We start from the raw sequence: 18,744 nt of genomic DNA on the forward strand, positions 1-18,744 counted from the left end.
GGTCTCCGCGGCACGACGCCGATCCTCCACGTGGTGGTGGCGGCCGACGCGGAGGGCGCGTTCCCCCGTGGTAGACCCGAGGGACGACATTTTTTCAGCACGCCTTCGTACGCACCATGGCCGGTCCTCCGCCAGTCCCGGCGGTACCTCCGGGACAGAAATGGCGCTCGAAGCCAGAGCGCCCGACCGCCGCGTCGTTCAGCCATAGCGCAGACGGGAATGTGACGCTGCGCTCGTTTGTGCGCCTAGATCGGCGGCTGCAGCCCGACAGGGGCCCTGGCACGCCAGATGTCACGCTGTCGCCGAACCGCCGCGACCATGTGCGCAACGCACAATCGCTCAGTACGAGCTCTAGCAGCCCAGAGCAGGGCGCCGCGCCGCGCTTTGCGGGCCTACGCAACTTTTTGACGAAAGTGAGCCCCGGGAACAACACGAATGAGGCGCCGCCGAAGCGCGCGCCACCTCGCCTGGCGCAGCTCGTGATGCCGGCAGCGCGCAAGGCGGCGCTCCCGATGCTCAACGAAGACAGCCCGCCCCTCTCGCCGGTCTATGACGAGTTTAGCAGCGAGCGCGAGCTGGATGCATCGTCGACTGATCCGCCGTACGCCTCCGAACGTCCCCACTATGTGGCGCCGCGCCATGCCTGGAGCGCTGCCCAGGCCGCTGCCGATGCTGCGGCTGCGTCCGATCCCACCTATCACCAGCCGCCGACGCCGATTGATACCCTGCGGTATACCCAGCCCCTTCCGCTCCCGGTCCTAAACGACCGCGCGTCGCCGCCTAGCAGCTTGTCCAGTGCGCCGAGCCTGACGTGGAGCAGCAACGAGGACGAGACCAAGCCCCAGAACCAAAAGCTCCAGGTGCCCGCCTTCCTCTCGCGCATCTACCAGGCGAGCGCTGCCCAGATCGTGCCGGATCTTTCGACGCAGCGCGCAGATGTCGACCCCGCGACGCAGCCATTCTCGCTCGCGGTGCTCATGCCGCATATCTGGAAACTAGTCCTGCTCGGCCTCTTGTTTGTGGGCGCAACGGCGGTGCTGGGCCTGTGTCTAGGCACGCTCCCACTTCACCTTCCCACCCATCTCGCGCAGCTCACGCTCACCGAGATCCGCGACATGTGCAGCGCGCTGCAGGAGTATGCGCGGAGCAGCAACGGCGCCATGTGGCACGTGTGGATCGTCCTGTCGATCTTCTTTACCTGGAAGCAGGCCTTTTGCGTGCCGGGCAGCCTGATCACCAACATTATTTTTGGTGCCATGTACGGCGCATACGCGGGCTCGTTCTTTGCCTCGATCTTGACGGCGCTAGGCGGAGTTTTGTGCTACTTGCTTGCGACGCCGTTTGGCGAGGTCGTGGCGCTCGTGCCGGGCATTGCCAAGCCGCTGAATTCGATGCGCAAAGCGCTCACGACGCCGGCGCCGCCACGCACGAGCGACACGTACTCGGTGCGCATCTCGATGGAGCAGCGGCGCTCGCACGAAGCGCGCCGCTCGATGGACGCACGCCGCTCGACCGAGCAGAGCATCGCGCCGTCGGGCGTGCAGAGGAACCTGTGGTCCTACCTCTTGTTTTTGCGCCTGCTTCCGATCGTGCCGTACGGCATGATGAACATTGCATGCGGCGTGCTGCGTGTGCCGCTCCTTCCGTACGCGGTCACGCTGGGTGTCGGCAGTGTCCCGTGGAACTTTTGCACGGCACAGATCGGCGAAATTCTCCAAGAGGTCGTCACGGCGATCCAGGCGAACCGCGCGCACGTCGCGGCAAGCAACACGATGGCCGCCGGGACGCTCGAGGCAACGACCGCTGCGACACAGGGCGCCGACTCGTTCCTCGCGAGCGGGACGCTGAGCGTGCTGCTCGACCGGATCTGGACCGTGGATATGATGGTAAAGCTGCTGCTCCTGAGCGCGGCGAGCGCACTGCCCATTGTGCTTCATCGCATTTTTGCAAAAGAAAACAACGAAGAGATGCAGATGGAAGAGGGATGTTCGGACCCTGAATAGAGAACGCTACGCTGTGCGTAGTTGATGATTTACGATAGACAATCTACGATTAAAGTTCATCGTGCGCGACGGATGCGTCGCTCGGCGAGCCAAGAGGGGGGGCGCTGGCCGCCGTATGCGCGTCGCTCGACACGGCCTTCGGCGGGACAATCTCGGCGTGTTTCTCGGCAAGGGACGCGGCGAGCGCAGCGACCTTGGCGTCGAGGATATTCCACTCGGGGATCTGCCGCCGCGCGCGGTCGAGCTTCGGCTCCTTGGTCTTGGGGTTGCTGCACAGATCGATGGTCTTGGCCTCGGGCAGCCAGTCGTGCGAGCACCACGTCTCGCACCACAGCCAGGTCTTGTCGAGCGTGTGGATCGGCAGCTGGAATTGCACTGGGTCAGTAGGCGCACGTACAGTGGTTGGGCAGGTCCTGGTCGAGGTTCGCGAGCGAGTTCTTGTCCGCCGTCAGCTTCTGATACTGCCGACGAAGCAGATCGCCGGCGGCGACGTAGCGGAAGCGCTGCAGATCCACGACGTACAGCGCGGAAATATGGTAGGTGCGCCCGCGCAAAAAGTTGCGCCAGTAGCCCTGCTTCCAGAAGCGGAAACCGTCCATGTCCTCGCTGTCGTCGCCCATCGGAGGATAGCCGTACGGCGCTGTGTGAGTAGATATACGTACCTCCTTCCAAGTCCATGTCCACCAGCTCCTGGAGGTCGGCACGCACAATCTGGTCGGCATCCACAAAGATTACGCGGTCCAAGTCCAGGGGGAAGAGCACGTCGAGGAATAGGATCTTGTACGCCCAGATCGTGCGCTGCTTTTCCGTCTGCTCACGCAGCCACTTGGGCCATGCATAGGTAATGAGCTCGTACTGGAATCCGTACGCCTCGGCCAGGTGGGGGATAAACGCTTTGAACGACGGCGACAAGAAGTTCTCCACAAACCAAAACTTGACCGAGCTCTTGGTGTGCTCCAGGACAGAGAGGACCATGATGTAGGTCATACGCTCGTACAGATGGCCGCTTGCCAACGTAAAGATATTGATATCCGCGTGGCCGCCCCGCCGCGAGCGCGCAAGCGACGAGGCAGATTGCGCAGGCGCATCCATCTCGGCGACCAGGTCCACGTCCTCCTTGCCGGGGCGCTTCTCAAACACGGGGTAGATCGTCTTGCCGAGCAGCGCATCGAGACGCAGCGCAGGGCCGGTCTGCTCCACTGCCGGGCTCTGCCAGCCAAGCGCACCGACGCTCTCGATCTCGTACAGGTCCGCGCTGCGGCCTTCACGGATCCGCAGATTCCACCGCCCAGGCTGCGCACGGAACTGGAAGTAGCCCATACTCTCCATGACGATCGTATCGAGCGCCTGGCTCCCGTCCTCGGTCTCGAGCACAAGCTGCAGACCGTGGGGGATGCCACTGTGCTCCGTACGCGCATGGCCCTCGACTAGCAGGCTCTGCACGGAATACACGGCCTCGACGCCGGCCTCGCGCGCAGCGGGGGCAAGGTCCGCGAGGCGGATATTGTCCAGGTCGTACACCGCCTCGTCAGCCATCGTGACGAGCGTGCGAGGCGCCAGCAGCTGCATGGTCAGGACGGCCTGGGGAGGAAGCAAGGCAAAGTCGACGCTCGGCGCACGCTCCCTGCCGCTCTCGTCAAAGGCAGGACGCAGCCGTGCGTCAAAGTGCGTAAACTGCTGCAGTGGCAGCGCCGGCTGCCGGAACTTGGGGTTCAGTACCACCGTTACCTTGACATCGTCCATCGCCGCGAGCATCTCGATAGCGGCTGTCGCCGACGGCGCGTGCGCTGCCAATGGGTCGAGGATGAGCGTGACATGGATCGACGCTTCGTTCGCGCCGGCCGTAAAGGCGGCGGGCGAGTATTGCAAGGCGGCGGCGACAGCGTAGCGTGTCGGGCGGATCGCCTTGTAGATGCCCTCCTCGGCATGGTTCACTGCAAAGGCCGTGCCGAGGCCGGCGAGCACAAACTCGATGGCCTGCGACTGCATGTCGCGTGCCTCGTCCGAGACATCGAGCGTTGAAAGAAGCGGCGCGACATGGCGCTCCTCTTCCCACTGGCTGGCAGCGATGATCTCTGCCGCATCGAGCTCGTCCATATTCTCTAGCCTGACCACCATGCCGTTCACGAGAAGTGCGGGGCTGGCTGTGCCAAGAACACGCACAAACGGTTCACTAGCCACCTGCCAGAACTCCGAGGCGCCGCTCGGAGAGAGCGTGAGGCTGTGCTTGGCTGCAAGCGCAGCAAGCGTCTCGTGCTCGAGCGCGCCGCGCAGCTCGGCGGGCGGCAGCGTGCCGAGGAGCCCTTTTGTCTGTGCCGCATAGAGGAACTGGGACACTTCGCCCGACCCACCCGCATGCACGAATCCGACGCGCACCGCCGTAGTCTCGGCAGCCGCAAGCGCGTGTGCGACCAGCGCTTTGCCAGTCGTGCTGTCGAGGTCGCCGACGATGCGGATCGTCACGTTCGACGCGTGCGCATCGTGGTAGACGAGGTCGCGCAGGATATTCGTCTCTCCCCCGACGCTGCTCTCCCGGATCGACTGGAAAGCGGCCGCAAGGTCGACATACGCAACCTCGCCGTCGTCGAGTGCTGCCAGCACCGCCGACGGTGTACGCTGCGTGTCGGGCAGGTCGTAAAAGTACGTCGCAATCTGCGCCTCGTCGATCGCATTCTCGTGGATATCCTGCGCAGCCAGGCGCGTAAGACCGACCTGCGTGGAGAGCGCCTCGTGCAGGACATTGTCACTGAACGACAGTGGCTGGCCGTTGAGGTACGCAGCACCATGCGCGTCGCGCGGTACACGCAGGCGGTGCAAATAGGCAAGCGTCTGCGTGAGGCGCGCGCGCATCGCGTCGTCGAGCGTGCCGTCCTTGAGGAAGCGCTGCAGTGCTTTCTGGGCGTCGGTAGGAAGCACTTTGCCAAGCGCTTTCCGTGCAGCCTTGGGATCCTTGGCGCTGGCGAGCGATGCAAGGAACGGCGAAAGCTCCAAGTTCGCGAGGTGGTCCATGGCGTAGAGGACGACGGCCGCAAATGCGTGCGAGCGCTCCGAAGCGTCGACCAGCGGCACGATACCAAAGCGCAGTCCGTACGCCTCGATGCCCGACGCCGTGATCTCGGAGAGGAGATGCAGCGAGTCTGCGTCGGTCACGTTCGGCACGACAACGAGGTTGAAAAAGTTGCGCGCAATCGTCAGCGGCTGCCCCGGCCAGCGCGGGCGGAGGAGCGACGCGAGGTCCTTGGGGCCCCGCATGGCCTCTTCGAGATCGTTGCGCCACTGGATGACGGACACGTCGGTGTGCGCACGTTCGATGCGGTCGCTTGCATCGTAGCGCGGCGGGCGCCGTGCGCTCGGCGCAAATGCGGCATTCACGGCGGCATTCGTGAGGATCTGCACGGCGCCCGCCGGCCCGACGCCAATCTCGGGCGCAGCAAACGAGTCGAGGAGGCGGCGCTCGGCGCGGATCTTTTCCAGGAGCTCAATGGGATGGAACTGGTCCATCGTCATAGCCTTGCCGTTGATCCACGCAATCGACGCGCCGCCGTCGACGGTCTGCGCCTGCAGGTCGTCGATCGCCGTGTACACTGCATTAGACGACGGCGTCTTTTCCGCATAGCGTGCGAGGCCTGCGGCATGCGCCGGGAAGTGATAGAGCAGCTCCGCGAGCGTCGCGAGCGGATTCGTCGAGGTGAGCACCGCGTGTGCCGCGCCGAGGCCGAGGAGGCCGATCTGGTCTGCGTCGAGCGCGCTCTGCTGCGCGACGGCATCCTGGACATTCTTTGGGCGCTTTGCGCGGCCGTACAGCTTCTGCTCGAGCTTGTGATATGCCTCGCGCGCGTGCTCGCGTGCCTCGCGCACGGCCGCATCGGTTTTGGTATCCGGCGCCGCCTCAACCTTACGGTCGTCGATCACGAGGTAATCCACCTTTTTCAGGTGGAGCGCCGCGCCAAAGCCAGAGAGGTAGGATGCCGTCTCACTTGACGAGGGCGGCGTAGGGCGCCAGCGCAAGACGTACTGCACACGCGCTTGTGAGTCGTTAGCAAAGTCAACAAGCGCAGCGTGCTTTTCGCGCAGTGCGGCATCGAATGGGTCTGCATATAGCACGACTGACGCAATTCCTTCAGTTCCTGCTGCGCGCGGTGCATAGACATGGTCTTGCTCGCGCGGCGCGTCCGTCTGGACACCTTTTCGAAGATCCGCCTCGATCGCGGCCATGGCCTTCTTTGCATCGCACCAAGTGCTGCCGCCCCAGTGAATAAACGACGCACACTCAGGCTCGAGCGCGCGCAAGACACTGCTGGTCTTGTACATTTGGTAGGCCGCCTCGACCTTGGGCGCGTCGGCGTGCCAGGCGACGGCTGCGCGCCATTCGTCGAGGCGCTGCTGGCTGTCGCGTGCCCGAGCATGCTCGTATACGACACCCTCCATGGTCGTATACAGTTCGTTGTATGTTGCCTCTTTCAGCGAGAGCCTCGAGAGAGCGTCCGGCGCGTACGCCCTGGACACGAGCGCTGCCATGTCGTTCGGCCAAATGTCGGCTGCCGCCTCGAGCATCTCGAGGACGTACGCAGCTCCTCCGTCCACGTCCTTGTACCATGGGTGGCGCACGCGCACACTCACCGGCGCATCATCCTGTGGCGCGGAGCCCCACAAGGCCCGCACCACGCCCAGCACGCTCAGCACGAGCACGAGCCGCATGGTAGAAGGTGCCACGTGGCGCGCACGGCCTCCACGTGTCGACCATGGCGCGCGATCCGTACGATGCGTTTGTGCAGGATATTCAGAGCTCGTTTAGTGCTGCGCGCTCGCTGAGTGACGTCTTCCAGCGCGACGGGAGCACGCGTGCGGAGCTTGCGTCGACGCTCACGACGCTGCGGCAGGATATCGCCGAGGTGCGGCAGACGGTGCGCGTCGTCGAGCAGAGCGGCCCTGCCCGCTTCGGCCTTGCGCCCTCGGAGCTAGAGCGGCGCAAGGCGTTTGTTGCGACGAGTGAGCGTGAACTGGCACGTCTGGAGCGCGTATTTGATCGTCCGGCAGCGTATAAAGACGATGCGAGCGAGCCTGCGACGTCGCTCGCATGGGAACAAGAGCAGCAGCAGCTTCTTCTCTCGAACCAGGACCAGGCGCTGAACCAGATCGGCACGTCGCTGCACACGCTGCGCTCGCAGGCGCAGCTGATTGGAACCGAGGCGGACGAGCACGCGGTCATGCTGCAAGATCTCGACGCGAATGTCGACCATGCCCAAAACCGCCTGCAGGCGGCCGTCCACCGGATGGACAAGTTTGTCACGCGCACCGATGCGCGGCTGGGTGGCTGGTGCGTGTGGATCCTGATTGCGGTCCTCTTCCTCCTCCTCCTCTTTGTCTTTTTACTGTAACATACGATACCCCTGCGTAATCTATACAAGCTATTCGCGCGCCTCGGTGTACCGCGAGTCGTCGTAGTCGTCGTCGTCGTCGTCGTCGTTGTAGTAATACGACAAGCCGGACATGGTCCGCGACGAACGCGTCGAGCCACGCGTGCGGCCCCATCCCCGTCCATCGTGTGCACCAACTGATGGCGAATCCCTGTAGGAGTAGTGCGTCGAGTAGCGGTGCTTGCCGCTGGAACGGCGCGACTTGCTGCTCTTGTGCCCACTGCGGCGCTTTTGCACAGGCTCCAGCGGGACTAAGCTTTCGTCCTGCACAGGTTCGTACGCGGCGGGCTGGATCGCCAAATGCTGCTGCGAGGCCGTGGGCTGCGTCGCCCACTGGGAATGCCCAAGGTTTGGCGTATCAAAGCTCGGCGACATGTCGTAGCCGGCCGAACGGTCGAGAGGGTGCGCAGGATGCGCCGGCGAGTGCATCGACGAGAGACTCACGTCGCCGCCTTTCATGCCATCGTGCTCGAGATAAGGGCCTTGCGGCATGAGCTGCGTCGTGGATTCGTTGCCAACCAAGTGGGCCTGCGAACTGTCGGGGCCGTCGGGGCTGCGCAGGCCCAGGCCAATCGAGTGCGGCGGGCCAAACATCATCGCCGGCGTCTCGAACTGCATCGTGGGCGGCGGCACGGGGCCAACCTCGCCCTCGCCAGCCTTTGGCGTGGTCTTTTGGCTTTTGCTCCACTTGTGGATGCGGAACAGGTAAAAGAGGCCAAAGAGCAGCGCGGTGTTGAACACAATGTACGCGAGAATAATGCCCAAGTCGCGGAAGCGGTTCGCGGCATTCAGCTCGACGCTCGCGAGGTACTCGTCACCCGTGCGGTACTGGCAATAGGCACAGTTGCCGTTTTGCATCTGCTGATAGTAACCGATGCCGCCCCTAGGGTCACCCTGCGGCGAGGAAAAGCCGTCCAGGTACTGGTCGCACGTCTGGCCGGCGGGGGGAATAATGACCTGCATCTCTTCGGGGCGGCAAAGAACGTCGACACCACCAATAGCATTGCCGAGAATACCTTCCATAATCCACGTAAAGGGCGAGAGCATAAACATCCACGAGCGCCAGAAGTACGGCAGCAGGGGAGGAGGCTGCACCACACCACAGAACACCACGACGAACGAGAAGAAGGTCGAGAAGAGAATCGAGGCAATCATCGCGTTCGGGCTGATCGCGGCCATGGCCTGCGCAAAGGTGCAGTAGTACAGCTGGAAGAGCATGTACAGACCCCAGCTGTACGCCGAGCGCTTGGGATCGCTGGGGAACTGGATAAAGAAGTACCATGGAATCCAGTAGATGGTGCCACCCACAAAGTTCCACGGAATCTCGACCAGCAGCGCACTCAGCACCATCACCGGCCACGTGTACAGCTTCGACGGCTTCTCACGGACTTCAAACAGCGAACGGAATCGGATAAACTCGGGTTGGAGGTGCTGCGACAACGACGTCGAGGCGACCAGAGCCAGGAAACAGGCAAAGAGACGGTTCTGCAGCGCAATCTTGTTCTGCTCCTTACCTTGCGCCCAGAACGAGGAGCCGACGACAAGGCCAGACACGACGTTCAGGATCATCTTGGTAATCAGATACAGGGGGTTGCGCCAGTACGAGATAAAGGCACGTTTCGTCACCTCGATCAACTGCACCATGAATGGTTGAGCGTACTCGCGCTGAGAACGCGTCGTGTCCTCCGCCACCACGCCGCGGTTGTTGTGGTGCACCTGCTGCAGTTGCTGCTGAAGCTGCACATACTCGGGGCTCTGCAGGAACAGGTCGTGCCAGTTGTGCTTGGTTGTCGCGGTTGCACCAGCGCCAATCACATCGAGGATGTACTCGGCGGGGTTCGCGTTCTCCTCACACTTCACTCCACTGCGATCCTCAAAGTACTTGATCAGCGTCATGGAGTTCTCGCCAGTGTCGCCAAAGTACACCGTCTTACCGCCCTTCTGCAGGAGCAGCAGACGGTCAAACTGGTTAAACAGCTCACCACTCGGCTGGTGGATCGTACACAGAATCGCCTGGCCTTCGTTCGCCAGCTTCTTCAGGAAGCGCACAACCGACCACGCGGCCTGCGCATCCAGACCCGACGTAGGCTCGTCCAAGAACAACAGCAGACTCGGCTTCGCAGCAAGCTCCACACCAATCGTCAGACGCTTGCGCTGCTCGACATTCAGGCCCTCGGCCACCTCACCAACAAGCGCCTCGGAGAACGACTGCATTTCGAGCAGTTCAATGACCGTCTCGACGTAAGCAAGACGGTCCTCCTTGGGGGTTTCACGGGGCTGACGAAGCATCGCAGAGAACTGCAGCGCTTCACGCACCGTCTGCTGTGCAAGATGCACATCCTGCTGCTGACAGTAGCCCGTGTCGGCCTGGAACGAGCGGGGCAGAGGCTGGCCGTTGACAAAGAAGTCGCCACGCACGACACCGACATTGGTACGTTGCGCAAGTACGTTGAGCAGCGTCGTCTTACCAGCACCACTCTCACCCATCAACGCGGTCATCTTGCCTGGGGCGACAAAGCCCGAAACATTGTTGAGCAGACGGCGAGGGTTGCCCTTGATCATCACGTCGTAGTTAATGTTTTCCCACGAGAAGATCGACTCAGACACCTTGAGCTGACCGGGATGCGGCGTCTGGTCGGCGGCGTGCTGCTGCGCACGCGCCTCGGCCAGCTGCGCCTCGCTCTGGTCGCCAAGCGCCTCGTTGTCGTTGTTGCGAGCCGCTTCGGTGAGAGCCTTGGAGGCCGTCGCACGGTTGTACAGCATCGTACCACCCGATGCCGCGGGGTCGATCTGCTTCTCGGACGTAACGAGGTACATGATCACGAAGAAGCCCCAGAAGCCAAGCACGATCATTGCATTGCGCACCGCATTGTCCCACGTGAAGCCGTAGGTAAGAAGCAGGTATTGTGGGCCGTTGACCTTCATCCTACCCGACTCGGCCGCAGTGATCGGGCACACCTTGTTGGCCGTGCTGAGGTGCGACCAGTTGTTTGGACCACCCGGCGGATCGTATGGGACGAGTTGTTGACAGTCAAAATCGAGGCCGCGGTACTCATTCGCAAGCAACAGTTCGAAACCGAAAGCCACGGGGTTGCAGTACGAGAGCCAGCGCCACCAGACCACCATCGATCCACGCGGGATCATATAGCCGGTATACAACGCGACATCTAGCACGGCAACACCACCAAACATGGTCGCGAGCGGCTCCGACTTGGTCGACGCGGCAATCATACGGAAGAACGAGGTCATACAGTAGGTGACCAAGCACGTCACACCAAAGTACGTGAAGAACTTGCTTGCGTCTCTGCTCAGATTGGTCATGAAGTACACGACAATGTCAAAGATCAACAAGGAGATCATGCGGATAGGGAAGTCGAGGAGCGTGTTGCCGAGTGCGTCTGCCGAGGGGTGCAGCATCGCGAATCGCTTTTGGCGAATGACGATTGGACGCTGTTCGTAACCAAGCGAGATTTCAGACATGGCAGTGAAACTGTTGTACAGCAATGAGAAGAAAAGAACACCACCACGCGAGAAGAATCCCGAGGTATCCTGCGGCATGTTGTAAAAAACGGAGCCGATAATGAGCGCTTGGAAGAGCGCAGCAAGCATTACCGTGATGTGCGTGCCCATGTCACCCCACGCGACCTGCGCGCGGCGCTTCAGGGCAAGACGCACCTGCATGGGCCACGAAATGAGGTACTTGCTGTTCTTCCGTGTGTGGTCCGCACGTTCATCACGCGCCAGCTCGACGTACTTGTTCGCATTTTGCTTTGTCTGGCGGGTCATCATCATCGCGATGTAGTTTTCCACCTCGGCACGGTTTGCGCGCCCGACCGGCGAGTCGCGGAATGCCTGTGCTTGCTCATCCGGGTGGCGCGGCACCATGCCGTGGAAGTGGGGATTGAGGTTTTGGCCGCCAAAGTCGGTACACGCGACCAAGAAGTCGGCGGTGGTTTGGCGGTTAAGCGGCTCGAAACCGATCGAGCGGAAGTAGTCGACAGCGTACATCAGTGGGCCAAAGTAGACCATGCGGCCCTGGTTCAGCACGACGACCTTGTCAAAGAGCTGGGTGATGTTTTCACCCGCCTGGTAAATGCTCGCAATCGTTGTGCTGAGTGAGATGTTGGTCGAAATGCGCAGCGCCGTGACGAACTCGAGCGCGGTCGAAGAGTCGAGACCACGCGAGGAGTTGTCAAACATGGCGATCTTGGCGCGCGCTGCGAGCGTCTCGGCGATACTCACACGCTTGCGCTCACCACCCGACACACCACGGATCATGTCGTTTCCGACCTTGGTGTTGTAGGTGTGGCGCAGACCAAGAATCGTCGCAAGCACCTCACGCGTGACGTCAACGTATTCCTTACGGGAGCCGTTTTCGTTCATCGTGATACGGTATTTGGCGTTCGGCGCACGCGTCGCAGTCGCAAATGTGAGCGTCTGTCCGACAGTGAGCGTCGGGAAGTGCACGTCGTCTTCGGGCGAGTACACAACGTCACCACGCAGCGGGCCATCGATGCTGCGGTGGTCGAGACCTTCGTAGAGGACCGAGCCGTCGATGCTGCGGAAGCCGTCGCGGTACGAACACAGCGACTTGAGCAGCGACGTACATCCACTGCCCGGGCGACCGAGAACGAGAAGCATCTCACCGGGCTTGACGCATCCCTCAAAGTCTTGGATGATGGTCTTGATCGGGGGGTTCATCATGGCACGGATGCCCGAGACGATGCGCAGCGGCGACGTCAGCAGACTGCCAAACGTCTGGTTCAGCTCGACACCCGAGCCGACGCCGGTGACGGTCAGGTCACGGAAGGCAATGCCCATTGTACGGCGCAGGTTCCCGCGCTCGTCCGACGCCTGGTACATTTCACGCAAAAGACGGGCGAGGTCAAATTTGTTTTCCTCGTCAAAAGGATCAATGGTCAGTACTTCATCCTTCTTTTCGTCTTCCTCAGGGAGCACAGAGTGCTGCGGCGTCTGCAGGATACCCGTGATCGGTGCATTCGAGCGCCCCTTGGACAGGCGGCGCGAGAGCTCCTGCACACCTTGCGGATCAAGCGACTCGATCGGGACCGACTTGCGGCTCCGGCGGCGGCGGCTACTGCGGTGCTCGCGCGGTGTGTCCAGTGCGTCCTGGTCGAACATGCGGCTCGACGAACTATAGTATGCACGCGGCGTACCGTTGTCCTGGTAAGGCGTGTGTGTGTCGCGAGGCGACGAGTAGTATTGGGTAGGTGTGCGGAGCCTGTCCATGTCCGGGGAATAGGGGTCCTGCGTGTCAGAGTTGAGCAGATTCAGCGAGGACTGCCCCCCCATTGAGCGGCTCGAGCGGCGATCAACCAAACGCGGCCGTGTGGGCTGCGCCGCACGAGTGTCCAGCGGCATCATGGGAATCTCACCCAGGTGCCCTACTTCGGACATATTGGGGCGTTGACTAGCAGAATATATCTCCGGTGCTGGTTCCAGCCCTGCACCATTGCGAGCGTACGGCATCATGAATGCGTACCCTGTGTCTGAACCGGGTCAGGAACCAAGCAAGAGCGACAAAACTTGGAGCGGTCGGTGCCCCTTGAACTCCGGTCGCACTCGGCCGGGCGTATTTCCACGGGGTTTTTTGGAGCAACACTAGAAGTTGTGCCTGCTGCATGCATGCCGGCGTAAATTTCTTGATTGGTCCTTGAGGCCCGATTACCTCTTGGGCCGATTCTCTGACAGGACGGCGCGAGTCCAATATGCCCGATCGGGCTGGCGGCTGACATGACCTAGCGCCGTGCGTTCGGAGTCTGCTCGCGTAGGGGCAGGGGGGCTGCGCACGCGGTGGCCCGTGACAAATCCCTGGACACAGAGTAGGGACGAATAAGCGAACAAATAGCTCTCCAACGAATTGAATAGGTAGGGGGATGCGCACGGCAAAAAACTATGGAGTTGAGCAACGAAACTTGGGCTATATAGGCACCTGACCGGCTGACCATCACCTACCTAAAAGGGGAAGTACGCACGCCGAGACCATGCCAAATGGGGATGGCAACGGGGGGATACTAGCGAGTATACTAGGGAATAGGAAGTGACATGAGCGTATCAAGGCATCATCGCACCAACCCACGGTGAGATAAGCATAGCAATTCGCGCAGGAACGCAATGCCGCAAAAATACGTAGCATACACAGACGAATGCGGTAAATTAGGCTGCCGAGGCAAGCAACAAACTATGAAACATTACGCAGACTCTTGAGCGGCCTTTTCGGCGTCGGCCACCTCACCCTTCTTGCCCTTGCTCTTTTTCTCCTTCGGAGGCTTGATCTTGTTTGACTTCCAGCGGTGCACGCGGAATATGTAGTACATGAAGAAGATCAGCGCGAAGTTGAAGGCGATGTAGGCACACAGAATACCCAGATCACGGAAGCGGTTGTCCGAGTTCATCTCAATCGACCGGAGGTAGTCCTCACCACGGCGCATCGAGCAAACATCGCAGTTGCCGTCGGGACGCTGCACGTAGTAGCCCATCGAGTTGGGGTTGGGCGGCGTAACATCCAGGGGGTACGAAAAGGGCTGGAGGTAGGAATCGCACGACTGGCCAGGCGGGGGGATAACCATGTTGAGCTCCCTGGGCTCGCAAATCACGGGCTTGTCGTGCACCGCGTTGCCGAGCATACCCTCCACAATATAGGTGAAGGGCGACAGGGGGTACATCCACTTGCGCCAGAAGTAGGGCAGCTGCGGCGGCGGCTGCACCACACCACAGAACACAATCACGAACGAGAAGAAGGTCGAGAAAAGGATCGAGGCGATCATCGCGTTCGGCGCAACCGTAGCGACAGCCTGGGCGAAACCACAGAAGTAGAGCTGGAAGAGCATGTACAGACCCCAGCTGTAGCCAGCACGGGTGCCCTCGTTACCAAAGCCGACCATGAAGTACCAGGGCACCCAGAAGAGCGTACCACCGAGGATGTTCCACGGGATCTCGACAAGCGCACAACCAATCAGGAAAACGGGCCAGGAGTACAGCTTCGACGGGCGCTCACGCACCTCGAAGATGTTGCGGTACACAAGGAAAACAGGCTGCAGCTGCTGGGAGAGCGAGGTTGACAAGACGAGCGACATGAACGTAGCGAAAAGCTTGTTCTGCAGCGCAGCTGAGCTGTACTTTTGGCCCTGGCCCCAGAAACTCGATCCGATAAAGAGACCACCAAAGATGTTGAGGAACAGCTTGGCACCAAGGTAGGTCGGGTCACGCCAGTAAGCAAGGAAGACACGGCGCGTAACGCGGCTCAGCTGCACCATGAAGGGCTGCGCGTACTCGCGGTTCATGCGCGCGGACTCCTCCTTGGAGATGCCCTGGTCGTTGTGCTTGAGAGCAGCAATGCGCTTGAGCTGCTCCTGCATCTCAGCGTACTGGGGGCTCTCGCGGTACAGTTGGTACCAGTCCTTATCAGTCGTCGCCGTCGCACCGGCACCGATCACATCAAGCATATACTCGGCGGGGTTCGCGTTCTCCTCACACTTCACTCCGCTGCGCTCCTCAAAGTACTTGATCAGCGTCATGGAGTTCTCGCCCAGCTCGCCGAAGTATGCAGTCTTACCGCCCTTCTGCAGGAGCAGCAGACGGTCAAACTGGTTAAACAGCTCACCACTCGGCTGGTGGATCGTACACAGGATCGCCTGGCCTTCGTTCGCCAGCTTCTTCAGGAAGCGCACAATCGACCACGCGGCCTGCGCATCCAGACCCGACGTAGGCTCGTCCAAGAACAGCAGCAGACTCGGCTTCGCAGCAAGCTCCACACCAATCGTCAGACGCTTGCGCTGCTCGACATTCAGGCCCTCGGCCACCTCACCAACAAGCGCCTCGGAGAACGACTGCATCTCGAGCAGTTCAATGACCGTCTCGACGTATGCAAGACGGTCCTCCTTGGGCGTCTCGCGCGACTGGCGGAGCATCGCAGAGAATTGCAGCGCCTCGCGAACCGTCTGCTGCGCAAGATGCACATCCTGCTGCTGACAGTAGCCCGTGTCGGCCTGGAACGAACGCGGGAGGTCACGGCCGTTGACGAAGAAGTCACCGCCAACGACACCGACATCCGAGCGCTGCGCAAGCACGTTGAGCAGCGTCGTCTTACCGGCACCACTCTCACCCATCAGCGCGGTCATCTTGCCCGGGGCGACAAAGCCCGAGACGTCGTTGAGCAGACGGCGCGGGTTGCCCTTGATCATCACATCGAAGTTGACGTGCTCCCAGCTGAAGGTCTCGTCGGAAACGTCGAGCATGCCCTTGAACTTCTCGGACTGCTGCTTGTCGAGCGTCTCCGAGTCGACTGTCGAGTCGACAGGAATGGCGCTCTCGGCACGGGCCTCAGCTTCCTCGAGCTCCGAGCGGCTGATGGTGCCACGCTTGAACACCATCACACCACCCGACGCCGCGGGGTCCGTCTGGAACTCGGAGCCGATCATGTACAGAATCAGGAAGAAGATCCAGAAACCGATAATGATACCAACGTTGCGGTGCGCACTCTCCCACTTGTAGCCGTACTGCGCGAAAGCGTAGTCGGAAGCGTTCAAGTTCAGCTGACCCGGCTTGGCACCGGCCACAGCACACACTTGGTTCTCCGGCTGAGCATCTGGGCGCGGCGGGAAAGTCTGGTTCGGGGTACACTTCATGACCTTGCCGCGGTACTCGTTCGTCATTAGCACCTCGAAACCAAACGAGATGGGATTGCAGTACGAGAGCCAGCGCCACCAGATCACCATCGACGGGCGGGGAATGGCATAACCGGCGTACAGAGCGCAGTCAATAACCACAAGACCGGCGACCATCGTAGCAATAGCGACCGAGCGCGTGATCGACGTGACCATGCGGAAGAAGGCAACCATCGTAAAGGTGATGAGCATCGTGGTGAAGTAGAAGATGAAGAACTTGCCTGCGTCGCGCGACAAGTTCGAAAGGAAGTACAAGACCACAACAAACGCCGTCATACTCAGCGAGCGGACGGGAATGTCGAGGAGCGCGTTACCGATTGCATCTGCAGACGGGTGAAGCATACCGAAGCGCTGCTGGCGAATAACGACAGGGCGCTGCGCGTAGCTGTTCGGCACCTCGGCCATGGCGGAGAACGAGTTGTAGAGAAGCGCAAAGAAGATGACACCGCTGCGCGAGAAGAGCGCCGAGGTATTGTCCTGCATGTTGTAGTACACGGAACCGATAATCAAAGCCTGGAAAAGCGAGGCACAGGCCATGATGATGGCCGTGCCCGCATCACCCCACGCAATCTGCGCACGACGCTTGATCGCGAGACGGACCTGCTGGGGCCACGAGAGCATGTAACGCGAGCCCTTGCGAGCGCGGCGCGTACGCTGCTCGCGCACGTCACTGACGTATTCGTTGCGGGACTCCTTCGAAGAGTGCTGCTGCATCTCCGCCATGTAGGCGTCGACCTCGGCGCGGTTCGCACGGCCGATCTCCGAGGCGCGGAAGGCAGCAGCCTGCTGCGCACCGCTGAGCGGGATCTCCTTAAAGTCCGGGTTGAGGCGACGACCGACGGGATCCGTGCAGCCGACGAGGAAGTCGGACGTGGTCTGGCGCTCGTGCGGGAGGTAACCGATGGACTTGAAGTAGTCGGCGGCCTTGTGCATCGGGCCGAAGTAGGCGCAGTGGCCCTTGTTCAGCACGATGACCTTGTCGAAGAGGTTCGAGAGCGACTCACCGGCCTGGTAGATACTCGAGATGGTGGTCGTGTTGCCGACGTCGGTCGTGATGCGCAGCGCCTGGATGAACTCGAGCGCGGTCGAAGAGTCGAGACCACGCGAGGAGTTGTCAAACATGATGATGCGCGCGTGCGATGCAAGCACCTCGCCGATACTGACACGCTTGCGCTCACCACCCGAGACACCGCGGATCAGGTCGTTACCGACCTTGGTGTTGTAGGTGTGGCGCAGACCGAGCACGGTCGCGATCACCTCGGTGACCATGCCAATGTAGCTGCGGCGCGAGTCCTTCGCGTCGCCCGTCACACGGAATTCCGAGCGCGGCGTGCGCGAGGCGGCGGCAAAGTCGAGCGTGTTCTTGACAGAGAGAGTACCAAAGTGCACGTCGTCTTCCGGCGCGTACACAACCTCACCACGCAGGGCGTGGTCGATGGCCTTGTGGTCAAAGCCCTCGTAGAGGACCTCGCCCTCGATGCTGCGGTAACCGTCGCGGTACGAGCAGAGCGACTTGAGCAGCGTCGTGCTACCGCTACCGGGGCGGCCAAGCACGAGAAGCATCTCACCCGGCTTGACGCAACCGTCGATGCCCTTGAGAATATGCTTGACGTCCTTCTTGAAAATGCCCTTGAAGTCGGTGATCATGCGTACGGGCGCCGAGAGGACGGAGCCGAGGGTGCTGTTGAACTTGGCGCCGATACCGTAGCCCGTCACGTTCAGGTTGCGGAAAGCAAGGCCCATCTGGCGCGGGTCCTTGCCGCGCTCGCGGCGGGCCTCGAGCTGCTCGCGCAGGAACTGTTCCAGGGAGAAGCGGTTCTCCGTGTCGAAAGGGTCGGCGGTGCCCCAAGACTGCTTCTCGGGGTCGCCCCCGTCAGCCTCCTCGCGCTGGAGCGTGCGCTCCGTGTCCGAAATGCGGTCCGAGAGCTCACGCGCGCCCTCCGGGTCGAGCGTGTCGAAAGGGATGCGCGACTGCACCTGGGACTCGGGCAAAAAGTCCACTGGGCGGTCGTGGTGCGCATCGACGAGCGGTGCGGTGTGCGAAGGGAGCGCCGGTGCGACGCCCTCGACGTGCGTCGTCTCGGGCGCGGCGCGGATCTCGGTGTCGGCCGGGATGCTGTAGGCGAGCGAGGTGTATCCGTTGTTTTCCGCCTCGCGCGTGCCGTCCGGGAGCTGGGTGACGTTCGAGGCGGCACCCTGCGTCGAGTACAGGTCGGAGAAGACGATAGGGGCGGGCAGATTGTGCGCGGCACGGGTCTCCGTCTCGAGCTGCTCACGCTCGGTGTTGTTCAGCGTGGGCTCGGCCTCGGTGTAGTGCGTGTCGTTGCTGTGAGCCGCAGTGTAGTGCGAGGTCGTGCTCTCAGCAGCCGGGAAGTTGTACGAGGTGTGCTCGGTGCTGTGCACCGCATCCTCATGCTCGGGCAAAACATTGCCCGAGACAATTGGGGGCGCAAGGTCCGAAGGCGCACTATGCGCCTCGCCCTCACGACGGGACGCGATTCCCGCGTCGGGAATCGCAGGCACGGGATGCTCAGACATCTGTGCCAGAGAGAGGTGAAGAGTGTTTGGGAAGAGCCGCGCTTAAGAAGCGCGCCACAATCGACCAACAAAGGCCTAGGTCCGAGGAGATTAATTACA

At 61.5% G+C, this 18,744-nt stretch overlaps 5 protein-coding genes across 5 annotated transcripts; 2 read left to right on the plus strand and 3 right to left on the minus strand.

Moving 5' to 3' along the window:
* Positions 1–116: 116 nt before the first annotated feature.
* MJAP1_003184 (uncharacterized protein) lies at positions 117–2,003 on the plus strand (the record flags this gene model as incomplete). Its single annotated transcript, XM_060267112.1, has 1 exon — positions 117–2,003. The coding sequence occupies one exon, from the start codon at positions 117–119 to the stop codon at positions 2,001–2,003; it is 1,887 nt and encodes a 628-aa protein (XP_060123095.1).
* A 49-nt stretch (positions 2,004–2,052) lies between these two features.
* On the minus strand, positions 2,053–6,701 carry KRE5 (killer toxin resistant protein; the record flags this gene model as incomplete). Its single annotated transcript, XM_060267113.1, has 3 exons — positions 2,053–2,378; positions 2,401–2,643; positions 2,666–6,701. 3 exons carry the CDS (start codon positions 6,699–6,701, stop codon positions 2,053–2,055), a joined length of 4,605 nt encoding a protein of 1,534 aa, XP_060123096.1.
* A 44-nt stretch (positions 6,702–6,745) lies between these two features.
* On the plus strand, positions 6,746–7,381 carry MJAP1_003186 (uncharacterized protein; the record flags this gene model as incomplete). The annotated part of the gene is made up of 1 exon (XM_060267114.1): positions 6,746–7,381. One exon carries the CDS (start codon positions 6,746–6,748, stop codon positions 7,379–7,381), a length of 636 nt encoding a protein of 211 aa, XP_060123097.1.
* Positions 7,382–7,411: 30 nt separating this feature from the next.
* On the minus strand, positions 7,412–12,838 carry MJAP1_003187 (uncharacterized protein; the record flags this gene model as incomplete). Its single annotated transcript, XM_060267115.1, has 1 exon — positions 7,412–12,838. One exon carries the CDS (start codon positions 12,836–12,838, stop codon positions 7,412–7,414), a length of 5,427 nt encoding a protein of 1,808 aa, XP_060123098.1.
* Positions 12,839–13,632: 794 nt separating this feature from the next.
* MJAP1_003188 (uncharacterized protein) lies at positions 13,633–18,645 on the minus strand (the record flags this gene model as incomplete). The annotated part of the gene is made up of 1 exon (XM_060267116.1): positions 13,633–18,645. The coding sequence occupies one exon, from the start codon at positions 18,643–18,645 to the stop codon at positions 13,633–13,635; it is 5,013 nt and encodes a 1,670-aa protein (XP_060123099.1).
* Between the last annotated feature and the right edge of the window lie 99 nt (positions 18,646–18,744).

The sequence above is a fragment of the Malassezia japonica genome, chromosome 6 (assembly GCF_029542785.1).
Source record: "Malassezia japonica chromosome 6, complete sequence".
NCBI classification, from domain to species: domain Eukaryota; kingdom Fungi; phylum Basidiomycota; class Malasseziomycetes; order Malasseziales; family Malasseziaceae; genus Malassezia; species Malassezia japonica.